General features: G+C 33.6%; 1 protein-coding gene across 2 annotated transcripts; it reads left to right on the forward strand.

Moving 5' to 3' along the window:
* The first annotated feature begins 4,652 nt into the window (after nucleotides 1–4,652).
* On the forward strand, nucleotides 4,653–21,024 carry LOC134538242 (DNA-directed RNA polymerases I and III subunit RPAC1). 2 transcript variants are annotated; one of them, XM_063379391.1, is made up of 9 exons: nucleotides 4,653–4,790; nucleotides 7,400–7,468; nucleotides 10,471–10,578; nucleotides 11,496–11,628; nucleotides 13,073–13,192; nucleotides 15,292–15,474; nucleotides 16,795–16,914; nucleotides 18,240–18,356; nucleotides 20,906–21,024. In XM_063379391.1, the coding sequence occupies exons 1-9, from the start codon at nucleotides 4,731–4,733 to the stop codon at nucleotides 21,016–21,018; spliced, it is 1,023 nt and encodes a 340-aa protein (XP_063235461.1). In that variant the 5' UTR covers nucleotides 4,653–4,730; the 3' UTR covers nucleotides 21,019–21,024. The 2 variants fall into 2 exon arrangements, with proteins under 2 accessions (XP_063235461.1, XP_063235462.1); XM_063379392.1 differs by lacking the exon at nucleotides 15,292–15,474.
* The last annotated feature ends 1,361 nt before the right edge of the window (nucleotides 21,025–22,385 follow it).

Here is a 22,385-nt window from a genome sequence, read left to right on the forward strand (position 1 = left end):
TCAACTAAACAAAACTGAAGTGATAACAAAAAATGATTTACTTCAGACCACACCTAACCTCTGAAATTAGTTTTTTTTTTAATTTGTTTTGTTAAGCGTAACACTAACTTTTGTTTTTCTTAGTGCTACTGTACTGCGTACAATTTTCTTGAAACTTTTCAAGAAATCAGAAATGTGTTGAAGTAGACTTTCAAGTGGCTATTATTTATTTTATTTTTTTATTTAAGACTTTGCATTCAACTGGGAACTATTCCAATACGATTCAAATCTCTCCGGTCATCCGCCCCACCCTAAATTCATAGCTTGGTCCGTTACTGTGCTGATGGGGTGTAGTGTACAAAGTGTCACTGTACCCCGGATGCTCTTGGCGGGACCCCGTGACTTATGTGTACGTAAGCAGCAGCCTTCCTTCTCTCGGGAAGCAGCCAGTAGGACTGCCCTCTTCTTCTGCTTTCGTGAGTGACGAACGTCTTCCGAGCTGTCGTGATGGGTGTTGAGGAGCGTTGAGAGGGATTTGGAGCGAAGGGTAAGTAGGGCCCGGCCAAGGAGGTTGAGAAATCTCCTTGGGTGCCATGCCGATTATAAACAAGCTTTGAATCACGCGTCTGTAAGCGAAGCTGTCAGCACCAGCATAATCAAGATGATACATGTTTTCAGAATAGTTTATATGTGACCGGCCATTTCATTATTATTTTCATTGTGTGTAGTTTTCTTTAAAAATACCCACATCAGTGAGAAAAAGAAAATATTCATTAGTTATTAGTTTTGTTTGTAAAACAAATAATATAAATGAATCTAATCAAGTGGAAGGGTGAATTTTTTTTTTTTTTTTCAAATTGATTTATTAGTACTAAGCATAAATATTAATCATCTCACACGTACAATAAGAAAATTGATTCCAGTATTATTATATTTCAAATTAAGATGCAATTGTTTCAAAAATCTTTAAATAATGTAGGTGTATTTAATGAATTGAAAAAAAGAGAAGATTAATTTTAATCATTCTGTGCATTTAATCAAATTAAATGGAAGTGTAAATGTCAAAGATGACAAAATATAAAATAAAGTTAAATAGAAACGTGTGTTTCACAAATTTTAAAATAAGCTAGCTTAGAAAATGAAATATACATATATACATATGATACGCCAATTTTAGTGTGTTCAGAGTTATATTACCTTTAGGAAATTTTATATAACATTTCCTAAAGGTAATATAACTCTGAACACACTAAAATGAGTTATAAAATTGGTGTATTTAAACTATATTTAAAATTGATCAATATTACTTTTTGCAACAGTAAGAGGCCCGGTGGTCAAATGGTTAGAATATTCACCCCCTTCCCTCCCTCAAGGCGACCAGGGTTCGATTCCTGGCGGAGTCGAACCCAGATTTTCGCAAGGGGGAAATGTGGCGGACGATGCCATGGACTGTGGGTTTTCTTGGGGTACTCACATTTTCTGAAACAATTCATACCCCATCTCATCTCCCTTCATGCATTCTCCCTCGGATAGGGCAGCCAGCTCCCATGAGTGTCAGCCCCAATCCATTCATGTAGACCCTCGCCTCAGGCGGGACATAATGCTTCGATTCTCGAGGTACTTATTACAACAATACAAATTTCAACTATACATAGTTTTGATATGAATTGAATTTTAAATATAACAGATATTCTATGTGAAATTTTTTTAAATTAAAAGTATTGGAATTATTCACAAAAATTGTCTCACAATGGTGCAATATCAGCAATAACATGAAGTTGCCACGAGCGAAGCAGCAGGTTTATAAGCTAATGTAAATTAAATTTAACTATATTACATGACAAAATATTGTGTAACATATGAATATTATTATTTATAGGCAGGACTGTCGAGAGAAGCTAAGGGCCCAGTGGCATATTACTTTACTTTTCAAATCACACAATTAAAAAAAAAAACCTAAATATTACCATGGCCATAACTGTTAACATTATTTGTGTGTATCACATAAATTGTAAGGTTTCAAGAAAATTATATTTTCAATAAACTTGCATGCAATTTTCTTTGTACTATAAATGTAAAATTTTGCATAAAAAAAAAATATCGTGGAACACAACTGGTTCCCAGGAATTTAGTCTACGATGTCCCCCTTTCCCCCCCCCCCCCCCTTTTTTCTTCCTCAACGGCTCTGTTTATAGGTAAGCCCACTAATAGGAACTAGCTATTTGACTAGATTCCAGTTGACTTGTATTTCCAACACACACAATATGGAGAAACTTTACATGCCAATAAGTACAATACTTATCCTTATTAAAGCTCGCCTGACAGCAGTGGCGGATTCATAGGGGGGGCGCAGGGGGCGCGCGCCCCCCCCTTGACCAGGGCAGCCCAGCACCAAGCATGGTTCATGGCAAGGGGAGGGCGCGCACCCGGCCGCCGATGTTATACAATACACATTCATACACTTACCTTTAATATTCAGGCGAGACGTAAATGAAACGGATAGAGCTTGGAAAAAGATCTCTGGATGCATCCAAGCAACCAAGGTGACGTAACAAGGGAGTGTGTGGAAGATGTATACCTGCCCCCCCACCCCCCTTGAGATTTTTCTGTATCCGCCACTGCCTGACTGTCTAAATACCAACCTAACTGTGTGCCTGCATTGAACCATAACTTTTTCCTTCTTCCAGCTAAATTTCTGAGGCTGGATTTTTGGGGAAATAATTTCAGTAATATCTTCAGCATCTTGATGTCTTCAAAAGAAAAGCAGAAAGCCCCTAATATCTTATAGGAATCAACTTAGTATCTAATTACACTGATATAAAATATTTGCAATAAAGTGCACAGTGGCGTAGCCAGGATTTATGTATGGGGGGTGTTTAGAAGCATGCCGACCTCACCCCCTGTATTAAAGTGGGGGGTCCAGGGGTCCTCCCCCGGGAAAATTTGGATTTTAAGGTGTAAAATAGTGCTATTTTAGCAGTTTTCGGTACTTAAATTAAAATATTGTAATGGTAAAAATTTTATTAATTTTAATATGAAATTTGTTTGAGCGATGAAAAAGAAATTAATTAAAGATTTGGTGCTAAGGGGGGGGGGGAATTGAACCCCTAACCCCCCCCCCCCCTTGGCTACGCCCCTGAAAGTGCAGTTGCTTTTAAAGTTTGTGAAACATACAATAATATTATTACCTCTAGCATGCATGGATTCCTAATTAGTTCAAAACAATTATTTTTTGTAGCATAGTTTAAATAAGTTCCTTGTCAAGATTCTAAATTTCTTTAAATACACTTAGGGGAATATTAAACCATGGAGTTAGTAATTGTCAGCAGACAGCATGCTATGGCTTATTTTTTAACCCCACCATTGCCATTTTGTTTTCGCTCAATCATTGCGGAAATGGTACTTTATAACGTTTTATGTTATGTTTGTATGAATTAGAATATCCGTTGTTAAAAACACTTTCATAAAAAAAGTCATTTAAAACTGTTTCTAAAATGCAAACACTACACTTCAGCCAATGTTTTTGAGGGTCTAACCAATATGGCCCAGCAATTAGTTGAAGAAAAATAATGGCTTCATACAATTACCATTTAATCTGCAAACATTGCTACCCCCTGTTTTAAACCTCCCGCCAAAGAATTGTCAAACATAGAATAAACCAAACTATAGTTTAATATCATACATATTGTGAATACAAACCACTTTTATCTATCTATAAAAAAAAAGCTGTTGTCTGTAAAGTCGGTTTACGGACAATAATTTTACATAATAATGTAATAAAAAACATTGATTAAAAATTGCATACCTACCTACTTTTTAATTTTCAAATATTATTTACAGTTTCTGCAAATGTAATTTAAATAATTTGTTTAAATATAATCTGAAACAATTAGTTAAAAAGCCCGCCTTAACCTGTTTGATATTATAGAAGATTTTCTCACACGGTAGTTGGCCGGTTCTTGCACATTTGGCTCAGGCAGAACGTGACAATGAGTCATGCTTTTTCGTGCGTGCAGCCAGCGTTCATCGATTTATAAGACGTTATCACGTCAAAAACTATAAAACAAACAAAATTAATTAACATTAATTATTAAATTAGGTGTGTAGTTATATATATTAAAGACGAAAATTCCTATTTTAATAATCCACTGGATGACGAATCAAAATATTTATTAATTCACTTCAACGAAAAAGACTAAAAAAATAAAAATATGTAATAACATAGTAAATAACATCATGTCTAAGAAATGTGCAGCTGGGAGGAGGCCTGAGTGTGTGTGTGTAAGTGATCTGTGTCCATGTGATGAGAGGAATGGTGGTCAGCAGCATAATGGTAACAGTAAATGCAAAACTGTATGTGGTATCGTTTCAATAACGCTTGCCCGAGAGTGAGGAATGGGGCATTCAATATTCCCCCTCCCCTTCCCGGCCATCCAATAATCACTCTCTTGAGTGTTGCACTTTTACACTAAACTTTATGACTAATCACATTGACTTACACTTCTGTCTGTATAGAAATTTCACTAAAACCAAGTTGTTTTACTTACACCAAAATCTTGGCATGGTGTACCGTAATCATACACGCTCTGTATCTTATCTATATTCACTCTATGGCGTACACGCCTCCGCTTTCTTCTGTTCCAAGCAATGACGTATAGATATCTAAGGTTCTATGTTTATCATATAGTCTATGATGAGCACGTGTTGATGTTTTGATGATTCTGTAGCGGCTGATCATTTTGAGGTTAAAAATGGACGCGATAAATGAAGGGAAATCACGAATAGTGTTAACAGAGTATAGTGTTTTGAATGTAAGTTCTTATGTGTTCTAAGTATGTCTTAAGTAACTCTTGGCAAAAATCATTTCTGAAATCAGTGTAACATTATTGCTTGAAAATGTGTAAACAATCTTTTCATAAATCCTACTATTTCATAAATTGGTTGTGGAAATTAGAAAGATGAAGTTATCTATGAAAGTAGCTTTTCCTTTTAAAACAAAATTCATAAAATAATACTTAAGAGTATTAGAAATTATCCTTATTGGCAATTTCCTAAACGATTCTAAAATAAACATTCAATTGTGAGTAGGGCGATGAAGTCGAAAGAAATTGTGCAAGTAGAACAGGTTTTAGTAGGTTATGTTAACTACAATTTTTGAGTATTTGTTGGCAGTCAATTCAAATTAAGTATATTCAGATAAGCTGAAGTGCACTGTACCTTCATTTGTTTAGGCTCTACTGGTTAAGTGTTAAATTCAATGACTTTATTGTAAAAAATAAATAGTAAAATTGGATTTTGGGGCCCTACTAACTTCAGTAATTGAGACCTTGCAACAATCCCAGTATCAAACTCTGTATCAATCATAAGATAAACTTCACTTCAATTCATCTTATTAGAGTGTTGTTACAATACTTATAACATTGGCACACATATTACGGTATCTGCAATAAGTGCATATAGAGATTTGAAAATTTTATATTTTCTTATACCATAACCTATAAGAACAAATCACTGCAGGTTTGTATCAACTAGGCCTATGTTAGCAACATAGAGTAGTATGCAAAATTACATCATCAAATAAAAATTCTACTTTATATTGTCACAATTCTATTTTTTTTTTAATTGTAGTTCTGTTTGTGTTTTTTTTGCATTAGAAATAATATGGATTAAGTTTGTATAATAGACTTTCAGTCCATATGCCATAAAGAAATTATACCTAAGTAAAACCAGTTTTGCAATTACAGGTATTCTAATATACAAGAATTTCACTCAGTGTGCCGTTATTTATTGATCATTTCGGATTGGTGATAACACTGTTATTTTTGTAGTTGTAGCCATCAAGTTTTTGAATAGGCCTAGTTATTGTTTTTCTATGTAAATTCTTATGTAATTGGGGCACAGATACAAATCTCACCCCCCCCCCCCCTTTTTTCCACTTTCCCCCCTTCCTCTCCCCCCCTCCATTTTCAATAGTAAATCTGTATTACTTATTTGCTGGAGTGAGAAACAGATTAGTACAACCTATTTGTGCGCACATTTTTAAAAATCCAACTACAGGACTCCTCTTCCCAAAAGTCGCAGCTACTCATTCCTGGCAAGCTTTCCGGAACGTGGTAGCAGCACTAATAAGTTTTAATGCACACTTTTTATAACAGGGTGTCTGTAGGTCACAAAAATCACGAAAGTCTTGAAAAAGCGAGAAAACTATACGACTCGCCACAAATGTCACAAAAAAAATCCTGAAATAAACAGTGACTGTCCGAGAAGTTGCGAATCTATAAATTCCAGCAGCCTTTTGCTAGCTTGCATGATGTTTTTCAACGTCTCACCAATAGTTGAAAACTGCCCGCTTAAATTGTGTAGAAGTTGTTTCCAAAAAAAAAAGTTTCAGCAGTGTAACTTAAATTTGGTACATCCCGGCAAGATATTACTATTTTTAAATCCTGAAAAAAAAACTAAAATTGTTTCACCAGGTTTTGTATAAACACAGAGTGGTACTCCTATTATTCAGGTTTTCCACCACTGTCCTGGCTGCCGTTTTCAATCCCATTTGTCATCTGGCATTGTCAATTTTTTTTCTCATCCCTCGTAAATTATTGCTCCCCATCTGCTGTAGGTTCTACTTGTTGAAAGAATTTCAACCGAACCTAAATTGAGCTTTTGTGAATGTAATTCCATTAAAGGTTCACCAAAAAAAATTCAGTGTAAAAGGATATTTAGAAATTTTTTTTTATGAATTCTGTTCATTTGCAAACATAGCTTTTTATTCAACATAAAAAGACACTTAAATGTTTCTTGATAGTTATTTCAGCAAAACAGTGCAATCTTTAACGATAAATGATGCACTTTTACAATTTAATAATTTGTAATAAAATGTGTTAACTATTTGTGACAGTAAAAAAATATATAAGTATTTTTGTGTTTAAAAAAAGAACCGTCATAAAGTAAAAAGGAGTTTTAATAACAGTTGCAAGATAAAAAAAAAGTAAAATATATTTCAATGTACATATTTAGTTTGTTCACTTCAGTACAATCTTCTTACTAAATAAATTGTGTTCATGAATTTAAAACAATATTTAAAGATTGCAACATTTTGTGATTTAAGTTAATTATTGTGTGATTAAAAATAGTTATTAATTTCATGATTTTAGTTCTTTATGGTGTTTGACATGCTTTTCGGTGTTTTTTCGGCTTTATCACAATCCACCGTATAATCTTGTCCCTAGTTATGCAGAATGTCAGAAGATTACATTTTTGTTTGGGAAGATCTGGGAATAATCAGAAGTGGTTTCAGGACAACACAACACAATACTGACTGCTGATATATGTATTTGAGTTTGATTTGATGTGGTAAAATAGCTGTTAAATGAAATACCATGATTTTCTTGTTATTTCATAACTTTTTATTTTATGTTCACAGACATCGTCATCTGACTATCCTGGTACATATGGCCCTGGAGGATATTGGTCACATGAAAATTTCAAAAAAGTAAGTTTTTTTTAGTACTAGAAGTAGGCAAGGATATTTTTTCTAGGGTTTTAGTTTAGATTATTTTTCTTTTGGTCAATTGTCATTATACAGAAATACAATAACATTTATTCTTTATCTGCTTTTTTCCAAAAAATGTGACCAGCTCTGAAAGGGGGGGGGGGGGGGGTGAAAGATGCTCTAAACACTGCATTCACAAATACATTTGTGTTTTAATTGATTGCATTACAAATATTTGATAGACGTCTTTCATATGTTCTTTAAAAGGTTGAGGAGGATGTTTTTGGTAAATCTCGAGACAGTTTCTCATACAGTATGCTTTCCAGTAAGAAAAAAAAATTGTTTTTAGTTTGAATTATTCTTGCAGTGGAATATTGATTAATAACATTATTTTGGACATGAAATGTTGCAAAGTTCAGTTTACAAAGGGAGGTTTGTAAATTGTTTTATTTTTTATTTATTTTTTACATATCATTTGACCCCATTGACATTTGGTGTGATACATCACATGTCAAACATAGTACACTGTATAAAATAAATATACATAAATAAGAAACACAAAATATAAATTCCATTACAATTTCAATAAAAATAAAAGAGGAAAAAAACACTGTGCTCCATCTGATATACATTCAATAAAATAATATGTTATATTATGATACATAGATTTAACCTTAAAATACCTAATTATACAATTTTTTTCTTTAAAATCTTCTTTAATATAAATAAGAAACACAAACTTAAAAAAAATTACAATTTTTATTGCTTTATTGTATTGTGATTATGAATTTTTTTTTTTACAAATTTGAAAAATATTGTGTTGGAAGACTCAGGATGAATAAAATTGTACATGTTTTTATTTTTTAAAAAAAAGGGAAATGGATTAATCATAAAATGGATACAACACTGCTGTAGTATAAATAGGTTTCAGGTTGGTAACCATATTCTAAGAAATTTTTCTAGTTTTTATCATTCATTTTTTTTTGTCTTATGAAAATTAGCTTCATTATACAATCTTGAAAAATACAGTCTCAAACTGATGTGTACATTTTTGAGTGTATGTCAGTGTGTAGATAGTTCACCTAGAATTGAAATTTTTTGGAATCCTTGCTTAAGATCTTTTTTTTTTTAAATATCCCAACTCCAAGAGAGAATTCAACATTTCCATGCACCTGACTTCACTTGTATGCATGTATTAGTCACACTAAAGTGACAGATTGTCTCACTCATAAATGTATTACTTTTGCAACCAAATCTTATTCTAATTTTCTGGAACAAAAAGAAACACGTTTCAGTAGCCAGCCATTTTGAACTTGGCACGTTCAGGAAGTCATTGAGGCAGTGTAAGATTTAGTGCATTTTATAAAAATAAAAAAAATTGCATGTTCCATTTTTGTATAAAATATCATGGCATATTATTTTAATATTTTGTATCTAACAAAACAAAAAATTACAAAAAAAACATCTTGTTTTCTTCGTGTTGGTTTTAACCTTTAAAATAAAATTGCATACTTAGTTTGAACTCATAAGTTATGTGCTTCTATGAAAATTAATATTATACATTTCAGCTAACTGTGCAATACTTACCTTAAAAAATTTTGCTGCCAAGTATTTCAATGGAAATAATTAGTGATGAAATGAGGGCCTATTTATTTTGTTAGTATGTACAGTGTAGATCTTTGATTCAACATGTTTGAAACCAGGGCCATGTTGGATTAGCAATTTTTTCGGATAATTAAACATTAATTAGGTTTTAACTAGAATACCAAAGAACAATTAATATTAAGTTTGATGGTATTTAAAACAAGTTGTGACAAGCTGAAAAGAAAAACTTAGATCAACACTTCTTAAAAAAATTGCTGTGGAAATGTAGACTTATTACTTGTGAAATGCAAGCTGATAGGAAACAGGAAAAACAGTACTGAAATGAAAAACAGACGGTAGCAATAAACTCTGAGCGAACTAAAAATGCAGTCTGCGCAGTAATGCCACCTGGGGTCAAGGTTGACAGATGGGACCTACTTGAAAAAATACTAATACAACAAGCATTTTGATTGGTACTAGAGTACAGTATGTGCCGAACTAAAGAATGCTGGATTAAAGACAGCGCATTGTATAACTTCGCGGGAATAATTGCCATTCAGACTGAACTTTTTTTAAAAGTGAAACTTGTTTGCATGAAGGGGTTACAATATTTGAGCGTTACAAAAATTCCGAAAGCACGAGGGGAATAGTTAGGTACGTGGCGGGGGAACCGGTAGAGCAGGAGACGGAAGGGGTAGAAATGACGCAGCATACTTACAAACTTGCATGCTTGTTCACTTGCGTATTTGCATAATTTCGCTCTCGCATCCTTGCATATATTTGTTTTGATCTGCGTTCTCAGCCAAAGAGAATTAAGTTTCCTATATTTAATAATATAATAAGCAAGAAGTTGCACTTCAGTCACGCATGGACTCTACGCACACATTTTTTTTGTATGAATCTGGTGGAATATATTTATAACTGAATATAAGCCATGCTAATAGGTGTATCCAGCTAAAAGTAGTGTATAGAAACTGCAAGTTAGTAGATATTATCCTGCATGAGTAAAAGTGAACTTATGTTTTAGAACAGCATAATATGTACTTATCGTAAAATTATTTAAATGAGCTTTATGAACTTAATGTGAAAATTTCTGAACCTGGTGATCTGTTCTAATTTATTCAGACCTAAATATTAATTTCTTTCAAATGATTATCTCAGTTTGTTGATGTCTTACTGTTAGTGGTGGTACCTATTTATTTTCTATGTATTTTTGTATGTGTATATACATACTTCAATGAATCTTAGTAAAAATATCTTACTCCATAGCCTTATGTTTTCTAACATAAAATTTAAAATACTATGTACTAAAGTACAAACATTTTAGTACCAATGTATGTTGGCTATAAATTTAAATATTTTATATACCTAATGCATTTACAGAGTTCTTAGATAAAAGAATTTTTTTTTTTTTGCAGAAACTGAAAATAAATGTTGTGAAACACAATGCAACTGAAATGGAATTTGACATCATAGGAGTTCATGAAGCTATAGCAAATGCATTTAGAAGACTGCTTTTGTCCGAGGTATGTATCTGTGGTTAAAATTCTCCATTATGTAAAAAAGAAGTAGTAATTTAAAGGCTCCCATTTTAAATTGTTTGTATTAATTTTTTGAATAAAATTCAATACTTTGCTTTACACTTTTTACTTAGAACATTGTTATTGTATGCAACTAATGTATGGGTGATTTAAATATTTATTTTTAAAACTTCTCTATGCATTTCATATTTTTGAATTTATATGCAATTTTATTTAATTGGCTTGGGCAACATAATTGTGCTTACACAAGTGAATATTAGTGTTAGTTTAGTGACATTCTTAGAAAAGTAGCCTACCTTTATAAGCAGGTAAGGATTTTGTTTGACCATGTTCTTAAAAGAAGGGTATTATTATTTAGCTATACTATGTAGAAATATGTGAGCTTTGCATGTTACCAGAAAATATGTAGAAAATATTTTTCCTTGGTATTGTGAAGTAGAGTACAGTCCCACCCAGTCTACTCTATTTCGCAATACCATTGTTTAGTTATGTTAAAAATGTGAAATATGGCGATGCCAGTATTTAGTTGGTAAAAAAATTCTCAGTTTCACAGTTTCAAGTAAATGTGTTACGTATTGTAATATAGAATCTAGTTATTGATACCAGAAAACAATAAATTATAAGATAACAACATAAGTAAAAAATAATGAATAGAATGTTTCCTACTTGAAACTGCTGAATTCCCTCGCTTGTCCTGAAAGAAAGTAGGGGTGGTAATGACATACGCAACACCATATTGGTGGTGCCATGAAAATTTGTATGATATCACATTCTAGAATAGTCCCAATCTTATAAATGTACTCCCATGTGTAATGGATTGAATTAAATGGCTTGTTTTCAATCACAATTTGATTGTGTGAGAAGCTCTTTACGTTATGTTGTGTTATGTTGTTATTTCTTAGGTTCCAAGCATGGCCATTGAAAAAGTGTTCGTGTATAACAACACCTCCATAATCCAGGACGAAGTGTTAGCTCACAGACTGGGGCTGATTCCGCTGAAAGCAGATGCGCGTCGTTTTGAGTACAGGCAGAAAGGTAAGTCCATTTGTTTCTGAGCCACCTTGGCTTTACATGCGCAGTAATGATTTTAATCACCTTTGTTACTTTTTTGTTACTGCTGTTAGTCTTGATCTCAAGCAGAGGGCTTTCCTACTTCATCCCATGGCTGTGCATATTATTTTCTATTGATATTTTGTCATTTCCCAAAATACATACACACTATTTTTTACAGATGTGGCATATTGTATTGTATAGCTACGAACCCTTACATTTATGTTTTATTTTTCCAAGTGATTTTTTGGAATAGTTTTTAGTGTTTTTTTTCTTAATTTATATTATCCATCTGGATGCCCTGTTTGTGTTTAAGTGCTATAGTTCAAAAATTAATTGCTTATACTTACTTGATAACTCTGGTATTCGAGTCCCGCAGTTCAAAAGCCGCCTTCGATCCCTATTATGTTCCTTACACAATAATAATGATTTAATTTACAGACTTATCTCAAATTTCAATAAATATGAAAATTTTATTAAAAACTTTAAATTTTAATTTTTATGATTACCCTAATATTTTGAGTAATTTTATAATCCTGTTTATTCTTCCCATTCTAGATCATTTAGTTAAGATTATCTCAGTTGCTGTTTTGTTTTGTTTGTTATTGTGTCGTCTTTTATTATCCTGTGTATGTTGTATTTATTCGCTTGTATGTGTCGTCTTTTATTATCCTGTTTATGTTGTATTTATTCGTTTGTATGTGTCGTGTTTTTATTACTTGTTCTGTGCACACCTCCAAAGCTTCGGCTGTTGGTGTGCATGTCACAAATTTAATAAATAAATAAATAAATAAATAAATTATTCATTAAGCTTCAATTTATTGTATTCATTAGTGTGGTCCCAATGTTCAGTGTAAAAGTGTTTTATTTTTATAGTGTAGTGTAATAACACAAGTAAATTGCAAACCGGCCTAGTGCTGAATTTTGTTCGTGTATAAAATAAAACAAATAAATAAAATAAAGATGTCCCTTGTCCAATTCTTGTCTGCATACCCTGTTTACAGGTACCTACACAAAAGTCACAAAAAAGTAAGGAAACTGTATGTGACTACAAATGTAATAATGCTGTCAATCAAACATTATGATGGGCTTTGTAATAAATATCTTAATGTGTGATGTCTGCCTTAGGGAAGGCAACTTTTCAATATCAAAAAATAAAATATTGTTATTGCTTGAATACTGTTGAAACCAGTAGGGCATTTATTATCCCTCCCACTTAGGTTTATTAATTTTTATTTAATTTTCTCAATCTGAAAGTCTATATTTTCAGTTTTTTTAGATTGTAGTTTTTTGTGATTATTAAAAATTTTTAACTTCAGAACTGTAAACATTTATGTTTATTCTTTGGCATATTACCTACAGTTATAATTTAAAGTATGTAAATATTTTTTTATCATAAATTTGTTTATATATTATTTTATTATTTTAGATGATGAAGATGGAACAGAACAAGATACTCTAGAATTTGAGCTTAAAATAAAGTGTACAAAAAATCCAAATGCTCCAAAGGACTCAAAGAACCCAGATGATATTTACAAGAATGCAAATGGTATGTAGTCTTACATTAAAAACACATTTTAAAATTTTAATAAATAAAAAAAAAAGTGGTTTGTTGTACCATCACTGAATGATTGCCAGAAAAATAGCTGTACTAATATATAAAAAGAGGAAGTGAGAGTTTTTTTTGCTTGTTTGTTCGAGTGAAGTGAACTCAAAAAGTTCAGACCTATTTCAAAAATTATTTTACTGTTATAAAGTTGTATTATTCCAGAGATAGACGTAAGCTACATTTTATTTTTGATGTGTCAACATCTTAGCTCGCTTTATAAAGAATTTGGTAGGAGTAATTTTGTGGAAATGGAACGGAAATGCGAGACAAAGGTGCTGTGTCTCCACAGAAGTCTCAGAAACCTCGAAACGATAGCGTTCGCACGCGTAGCAACATAAACCCGTGTATCGTCACTTTGGTAAATGTTAGGGTACATACCAAACGTATTGGTGTGCCAAATGAAACTTTATTATCGTAAAACTACCATGGAATATATTAGGTAAACTAAAATAGTAATAGTAAAAACTAATCCCAAGATTTAAATGACTTAAAAATAATTGGCTTTACAATCATCATAATAAATATTCACCTCATTGTTTCCGAATGATCTTTTCCTACCCAAGCAAAGCAAGTTATCATATTAGCTGACCCCTTCGTATGACTATTTGTATTGCATTAGAACATACTAAGCCAGATTGAATGATTTTGTTATATTTAATGTCAGATTAAACATGTTTCACCGTAGAAACAGATTCATTTAAAACCTTATAAATTGATACTTCTTCACCAGGAAAACTTACTAAACTTGTACACAGGAAAGTTCATTAAGGGCATACCTATTTGGGCACACGCTGTGTGCAGGGCTTCGAGAGAAACCATTGCAATTTAAAAACTGCTCGAGACTTTCAAGTGCTGTCCATTTACGAATGCGCTGAGGGCGGATATGAGTAGTCTTGTTTCCATATTACGTTTTTGTAAACTGTATTTTTTGGGAGAGTGGAAAGAGCTAAAGTTTTGTGATTTCAGAATAATTTTCAGACATGAAACGGTCGATACAGATGAGTAGGGACAGGAAAATATGGTTTTATATTTTTGTTGATTTCGTTTTAAAAATTAAGGATTTCTGTGTTTTGTGTTTATGTAAAAAAAAGCCCATACATGACTGGGTTACTCGACAAAAAAACCTTTAAAACTTAAATATTTCCCTTCATTAATTTCTGTAGTCAATTAAATTCAAAAAAATATCTATTTTTTAATAAAATACCTTTATGCATTAAGCATAAACTACAATAATTATTATCGACAATAACGATAACCTCTAAAACGAACAAAATAATATGCATTAATTAAAATCGTAGAACTCCTATATGATCCATATAACTGTTCTGCACTTCACTCATTGAGTCATTGTGAGATCAGGGCCGGTGCGTCCATATAGGCGAACCAGGCAACCGCCCAGGGCGCCAAGTAGCTGAGGGCGGCGCAGCACGACACATAACAGCTGATATCATATGTTTAACGATTATTGAAACTAGATCAAAATGGATTTTTGTAACAGTTTGGAATGTTTATATTGATATACTGTAAGTAATTATTTAAAGTCCACGGTGACCTGTTTATGATTTGTAATAAGTAAAACCGTAAAAAAAAAAACACAAGCCTGCTTACATTTGATTGTTGACAAAATCTTAGGCTTACGTGATGTATTTTGAGGCAAGGAAATTTTTTTTTTTGGGGTGTCCGGCCGGGGGGGGGGTGGAGGGGGGCATTAAGGTTTTTCGCCTAGGGCGCCAATTTACCTTGCACCGGCCCTGTGTGAGATGAGGGACTTTCATTACACATTTATCTTCATCCCCCCCCCCCCCCTTTTTCCATGTAATTTTGTGGCTACCGTTCAAATTCTGTAGTCGGCCTACGCCATGGCAAGGAGACTGCACGCAGGTTCAAAGCCTTGCGCTCGGGAGTTGATAACGAGCTTCGGACTCATAATCCCGCCTCGTCGCGGACAGAGGTACGCCCCTGGCTTGATGGGCCCATTGGAAGTTTCCCCACTGCGTGCTCGGTTCTTGCCGGCTAACGATTCCTCCCGTCCTGCGCAGTGTACACGAAGCACATGAGGTGGCTGCCGAGGGGCGACCAGGGCTCGATGTTCAAGGCCGGCGACGTGGGGCCCGTCCACGGGGACATCCTCGTGGCCAAGATGAGGCCCGGACACGAGCTGGACCTGAAGCTGCACGCCGTCAAGGGCGTCGGAAAGGACCACGCCAAGTTCTCGCCCGTCTGTGAGTTCCCCTGCCCTCCCCCCACCTGCCTCGCCTTTCAGGCACGCTGCCGTGTGTTAGCCGTCCTTTGTTCGCACGGGCAGGAGAGTCTGGCTCATCCGAAAATCCTTCCTGCTAGTCGGAGCACATCTAGGGTAGTGAGCGAGTCTTTCGAGTACTCGCCAGCGATGCGTGAACGTCTAACCTCTGATAACGAGCAAATTCGTGCGTCCTTGTTTCGTTCGTGCTGCGAATAAACTTGTAATACAAAAATTCGGACACAAGATTTAAAGTATGTAGAACTCTTCAAAATAATGCCGCTCGATAAATGAGGAGCTTTCGTGCATAACTCGACATGTCCATCACCGGTAAAGATGTGTGTTTACGCGTGTTATTGAGACCATTTTTTGCACAAAAACCCATACTTCGTACTTGTGAATGATGTGGACGTGTTGGGTTTTTGTTATCGTCGTGAGATCTTAGTGTTCTTCACCTCAGAAAAAAAGGATCTCAAACACATGTGAAACATACATTTTTTACTGGTGATGGACATGTCGAGTTTTTGCACGAAAGCTCCTCAAATATACTGATCAAGTACGTACATGCCAAAATTTCTAGACGCGAATCACACACTTTCTGCACCCACCGCTTGAATTCTGTAGCCTGAATCTTAAAACGTTGCTTGTCACCATCACCCGCAGAGGGCAGCACGAAACAATTGTAAAACTGTTATAAACGGCTGCTATAAAAGAAAAAAAAAAAAAAAACACTTGAAAATCTTATAAACCCTGGCTTTCGTCCTGATTTTCTACAAGAATTTTTATTAAAATACTACCCATCTTTTTAAAATCCACTAAGCAGTACGGTAAATACATTAACGTTACCGCACAAATTAGAAGTTATACTTCTATGGAATTACTAAAATATTTACTTGTGACATTTTTAAACACATATTATAATACCAAATATATTTTTGTATGTTTGTTTTTGCTTAAAAGACTGAAATCAATCTGTACACAATTACTACAAATACATGCCGCTATCTATAGATTTGGGCCTACATAATAAAATTTGGAAATATTTGTTTTTGTATTTTGCTTGTTTGTAAGTATAGCAATTCCCGATCACATCCAGTTTACCGTGGGAATTTAATTTCCTGCTCAATATTATCCCCCCCAAAAAAAAAAAATTCCTACCCAGCTCTAATTTATATTGGTTTTCGTTTAAATATTATATTTTAAAATTAGGCATGTGTGTATGAGAGACCTGAAGAAGTGAGGAAATTTTTTTTTCTGTCGCCTTTGCTAGTCACCCTGTTAAAATTTTTCACCGTGTGTTTAGGCACTGCGTACTATCGTCTGCTGCCAGAGATCACGTTGACGCGTGAAGTGTCCGGGGAACAGGCAGAGCGGTTGCAGACTTGCTTTTCCCCGGGAGTCATTGGGCTGGAGGAGCGGAATGGTGAGTTGACTCCGTGTGTGTTAGTTCCTGGAACAGTTCTCTAATGGGAAGTAAGCGATGGGCAGAAATGCTCTTACGGAGGAAACAATTGCAACTGATGGCTTGGTCCCATACACAGTGTTGGTTGATTTTTTTTTTACATTTCAATTTTTTGAGAATTTTTACCTGTAAATTTACCACAATAGTGTTCTTGCCTTTTATGTTTCGTCTAAAATCTTCTCGACTAATTTGACTAAATATCATGCGGTAGCCGTGAAAAGTCATGCAAATGTTTATTTATGATCACACACTTGAGTGAATTTTTTATAGTTAAAAAATAATGTTTAGTAAACATCCGGTGAGTAAATTTGCAACCCAACAACATATGCAAGAGTGCGATCGGAATAAATTTACAGTAAAAATCTCTTGCGCAATAGTGATGAGAAAATAAACTAGGTAACCAGCTTGGCGAGTGAGACTGATCCTGTGTGTAAAAATATTATGTAAGGCCCTCTGAACATATCCTTCAGTCGAAAACAGAAGAGAGAGAAAATTTGAACGAGTCTTTCAGTACTCGCGAGAGATGTGCAACATCTAACCTTGATAACGAGCAAATTCATGTGTTCTCATGTTGCAGACACATAATACAATATTCTGACACAGAATTTAATGTAGGATTCTTTAAAATAATGCCGAGCGTGATAAGTATCGTGTTTCAACTAAATTTCTTGACCCGAATGACACGTATTTTCTGCGCCTGCTGCTAGATTTCATTGGCGGAGCAGCTATGTCGACTATTTAATCATTTGATTTGCAGAGCGAAAGGTTAAACTATATAATGAAACATCTCCAATAAAAGCGAAAAAGTTTTTGAAAAAACACTAAACCTCGGCTTTGGTCCTGATTTTCGAGAACAGAATTGTATTAAAACACTGCCCATCTTGTTAAAATTCACTAAACAGTTAATACTAAAAAGTTTCCCTTTGGCTTTGTGAACTTTGATTCGCGCCATCTGCCACAGATGGCAGCAACCATGGTTAAACATTTACGTTCCATATGATTTCTATTCCATTCACAAAATTACTCTTACCAAATGTTGTATACAGAGAGCTAGGATGTTACACATCAATAAGTATTTAGAATTTGTTCATGTTCAGTGTTGCATTAAAAAGAAATAAATTTTCTTAAGCATATAGCATTCGAGATGTATTCAACCTTCTTCGCTTTTTTCAGACGTTTTCCTAAGTAGAAATTATTAGCTGTGAAAACATCAGAAATGTACTCTTGTTTATGGTCACATGATTTTTTTCTTTAACATAAAGTGACAGTGTGTTAATGTTTTACAGGAAGGAAGGTTGCAAAAGTCATCAATGCCAGGTATGACACATGCAGTAGAAATGTGTTTCGATATGACGACTTGAAAGACAGTGCCAAACTAACAAGAGTGAAAGATCATTTTATATGTGAGTACAACATTTAACAACTTTCTTAATTTTTGTTGTAGTTTATTCTACATGTGTTCCAAACATTTTTTGTACAAATGTTATTTTCACCCTTCGAGATGAAAACTAAGTGATAGAGGATTATTATTTAAATAAAACAAAAACAACCATTCTTCATTATGGACCCATCACATAATACTTGTAGAAAATAGGTAATTGAAATGGAAAATAAAATTGCATTATTTATAGAATTATATTACAGTTTTCACATCTGAAACCGGTTTTATAATTATGAAATTTACAAGATTTAAATCAAACGTTAACATGTTTTCACTATGAGAGCGATGCCCCACTAAAATGTTACTTCTTTTAAAGTCATTTGAATTGTGTTTCACTATAATTTACAGTTGATTTAGGGTTAGGTAGATACGTAGTACTATATAATTGAGGTTTCTTAAAGTTATGATCTTGCGTACATTTAAGTTTGTGTTATATTAGAGATCATCCTAATTTTAAGGACGTCCTAAACTCAATGACATTCTATATGACGGATGCTTTAATGGATATGAGATGTGATGCTTAATATTTAAGAATTAAAATTGATACTGAACATAGTATTTTTTTTTTTTTAGAGAAGCATACAATTTTTTATCAACTGAAACATTAAAGTGTTATAAACCAAACAAATGTTTGTTAGGCACTGAAATATTTATTGTACCCTAAAAAATTTGTTTCACTGACTTTCATTGAAAGAACTTTTTGTATCAAAATTAAATAACCAATTTTTTGAATTTGTACATATTAATACTATTACTATTTGCACAACTATATAAAACTTTAAAAATAGATATATATTTAAATGGTGATATAAAATACTAAATAGTTCTAATGTTATGTAACAGAACTTAAAGATTGGAAGATTTATTTATTTATTTAGTAAAATATTGTGAAGGTTGTTGGAGTTGCGAAATTGCCGCGCCATCTCCCAGTTTGTTGCTCGCAGCCAAGAATCGCAGCTTTACGCAGTCATTTCCTTTGTGCTGTTGTTCCGCTGAGTGTTGCCGACTCGTTACGACCTCTGCAGGAGGGTTCGTCGGAGTTCAGCCGTGTTTTGCAAGGCGAGAGTTGGTTGTCTGAGGCCAGTAATTAATGGTTATGCCAACGGCGGGACTGCGCTGAGGAGTAACTAGGGAGTAGAGTCTAGGAGACCACTCGCTAGCAGAGCCCCATATCGAGTCTCTGGAAGAGTGGGTGCACAGAGTGGCCAGGACATTTACAGGGTCGAACCGGGAGGTTCATTGAAGGTTAATTTGGTTTATTAATTCGAACCACCCGTGTCTACTTCCCGAACGACATGAAAAGTAAACGATAAGTGTGGAAATTACGAACCTAGCGCAAACACCCTCCACCCCTCTCAACACTATCCAACAGCCCTGTACGAATATTAGTTTTTTGCAAAGCGAATATCAAATTAAATTTTTTCAATATTCCCAAAGTATAATTGAAAGGTGAATGTAGTTCTCTAAGAAGTTGTATTAAACTTACTTTAAAATACAGGATTGAAGTAAAAAAAAAAAGTAATAATTTAACATTTGTTATGTTTCAACTGATTATGTGATTAACCAATCGAGCCCTAAATATAACATTATTCAATAAGAATTATAAAAAAACTATGCATAATATTAATATTGAGCATTCATAAAAGCAAACAGTGTCACCTTTTGATTATTGTAAGTAATTAACTTTATTTAAGCAAAACATATAAAACAAATATTTTCAGGAGCAAATCTTAGGCTTCCGATGTTTTAAAGCTTTGCATCACAGCCGAATATTTAAATAAAATGAACAGCAAATTTCCTGGCAAAGTCAAATTAAATATTAAAATGAGTTTTGATTGATTCGTGTTGTTCAAGCTTCGCACAGGCTTACTCTCCAATCCCATATCCCTCTTTTGTCCTTTTAATTGTAGGTGTCAAAACTATTGTCCAACCCCGTAGAAGAATAGGACCCCATACACTTAACTACATTTTAGATGCCACTCAAACATCTAAATATTTTTTACTAACTTGCCTATACATAATCATCCCTAATATCACTGGTGGAAACCGGTAGGAAAAAAAATTAATTTTGTTTGTTTGCTTTGTGGAATGGCATTTATTACAATGGGTGTTGGGTTTATGGGTTCTTGTGACTGAACAAAAAATCATAAATATTGTGGGATGTCAAATGTTAAACTGTATTCTAGAAACCCCAAGTGAAAAGTAGTAGTATTTAAAATTTAAGGCCATATTTGAATGGCTAACAAATACAATTTTATTGCTTAACATGAAATTGCATGGAATAAAGTTTATTTTTTCAATTTGTTTTGAATGTTTTATCATTCAGATGTTGGCTATTATCTATGATACACATTTTTGTAGTAGAGATTCCTGACATATTGCATCATGCAGCAAATCAAGGACTTTGTAAGTTAATGAATTGCCAAGATACTTTCTTTGATTTCATTAATTTAAAAAAATGCTTTAGTTATAATAAAAATTAATTTTTTTTTATTTTTTTATTTTTTCCAGTTACCATCGAGTCAGTTGGTGCAATACCTCCAGATGTGCTGTTTGTTGAAGCAGTGAAAATTTTGAAGAATAAGTGTCGTACATTTTTAGAAGAACTCAATAAAAACATTTAATCCAAATTGTTTTTTTTTTTTTTTCAGTCTGTTTTGTATTATAGGCATTTTGTATTTCAAATAAAATTTATCTCACCAGGGGTTAATTGCTTTATCATAAAAAAATAATTAACACCCACCTCTAGGTCTGTGCGAATGAATACTAAATTATTCTCAAACATGAATATAGAATTTGAGTAATAAGAATGATAAGGATAACACTGGCCAACAATAGTTTAGGTGCCAGGGTATTTGGAGCTAATTACATATGAATTTTGTGCCCTGAATTCAAATAAGGCATTAGTTTTTGCATAGGAGGTAAAATTTCTAAGATATAACGTTTTAGTGAAATGTATGTTTTATGTTATTTTAGGTCAAATCCATAAATCAAATCTAAAAATTTAACATGAAATTCTTAAATTAAATTACACAAATATTATTATATATACCAATATAGCAGTCTTCCATAATTTTAATATCTTCAGGTAATCTTTCACCTTGCTCCACACTCCTGTCTAAATTTTCAGGAAAATGATCAAGGTGGCTGTGTAAATAGTGCATCATAATATTCATGTTGCACCCAAGGGATTTGAAATTCTTAAGCATATCGTTTACCAGTTCAACATGGTTTTTCTGCTGTTTGTTCGCCCAGAAAATTTCTTACAACTGCAACAAATGAAGTCCAGGATTTTCGCTCAGCCTCATTCTTAGAATTTAGGCTTGGTTCTTTAATGAATGTTCTTATTTCTGGGCCGTTGAATATTCAAGTGAGGCATTTTTTTCCCCTATAAATGCAAAGCATGATCCGTCCGTATCAAGAACCTTTACAAACAGCTTCACTAGACCCAGTGGAGGAAAGATGATAGATGATTTTCTCTCATCCAACTAAGGGTTCATTAATAATGTCTTTTCTCATAAGCCAACTCTTGTCTAACCCAGTGGTGTGTTTTTTGTCTCTGCTATCCCACATGCACAAGAAACAAGGACATTTGGTGTGGGCACTTTGTTTTCCAAGGAGAAAGTTTACTGTTTTTTAAGTCCACACAAATCGCCCATTGATGTTCACGATACCTTATCTTCTCCAAGACCAAAGCTATGGTGCTATATGTTTCTTTCATTGTCGTTAAGTGAGCAATTGGTATTGAACCATATTTGTTCCCATAGCGTAGAACGCATTTCAAGCTTCACTTATCTCAAAAAGTAGAGCTGATAGGAAAAAAACTAATTTCATATTTAGATTCAGCACCCCAAGTATAGCTAAAATCAGTTCCAAAATCATAGGCACCAAAAAAAAAATCTTGTTGGTCTGTGTAATTAGAATCCCATAAGAATATTTTTTTTTTACATAATTCAACAAATCAGTAGGGAAAGAAAAAAAATTATTGTGT

Source organism: Bacillus rossius, chromosome 13, assembly GCF_032445375.1.
Source record: "Bacillus rossius redtenbacheri isolate Brsri chromosome 13, Brsri_v3, whole genome shotgun sequence".
Classification (NCBI taxonomy): domain Eukaryota; kingdom Metazoa; phylum Arthropoda; class Insecta; order Phasmatodea; family Bacillidae; genus Bacillus; species Bacillus rossius.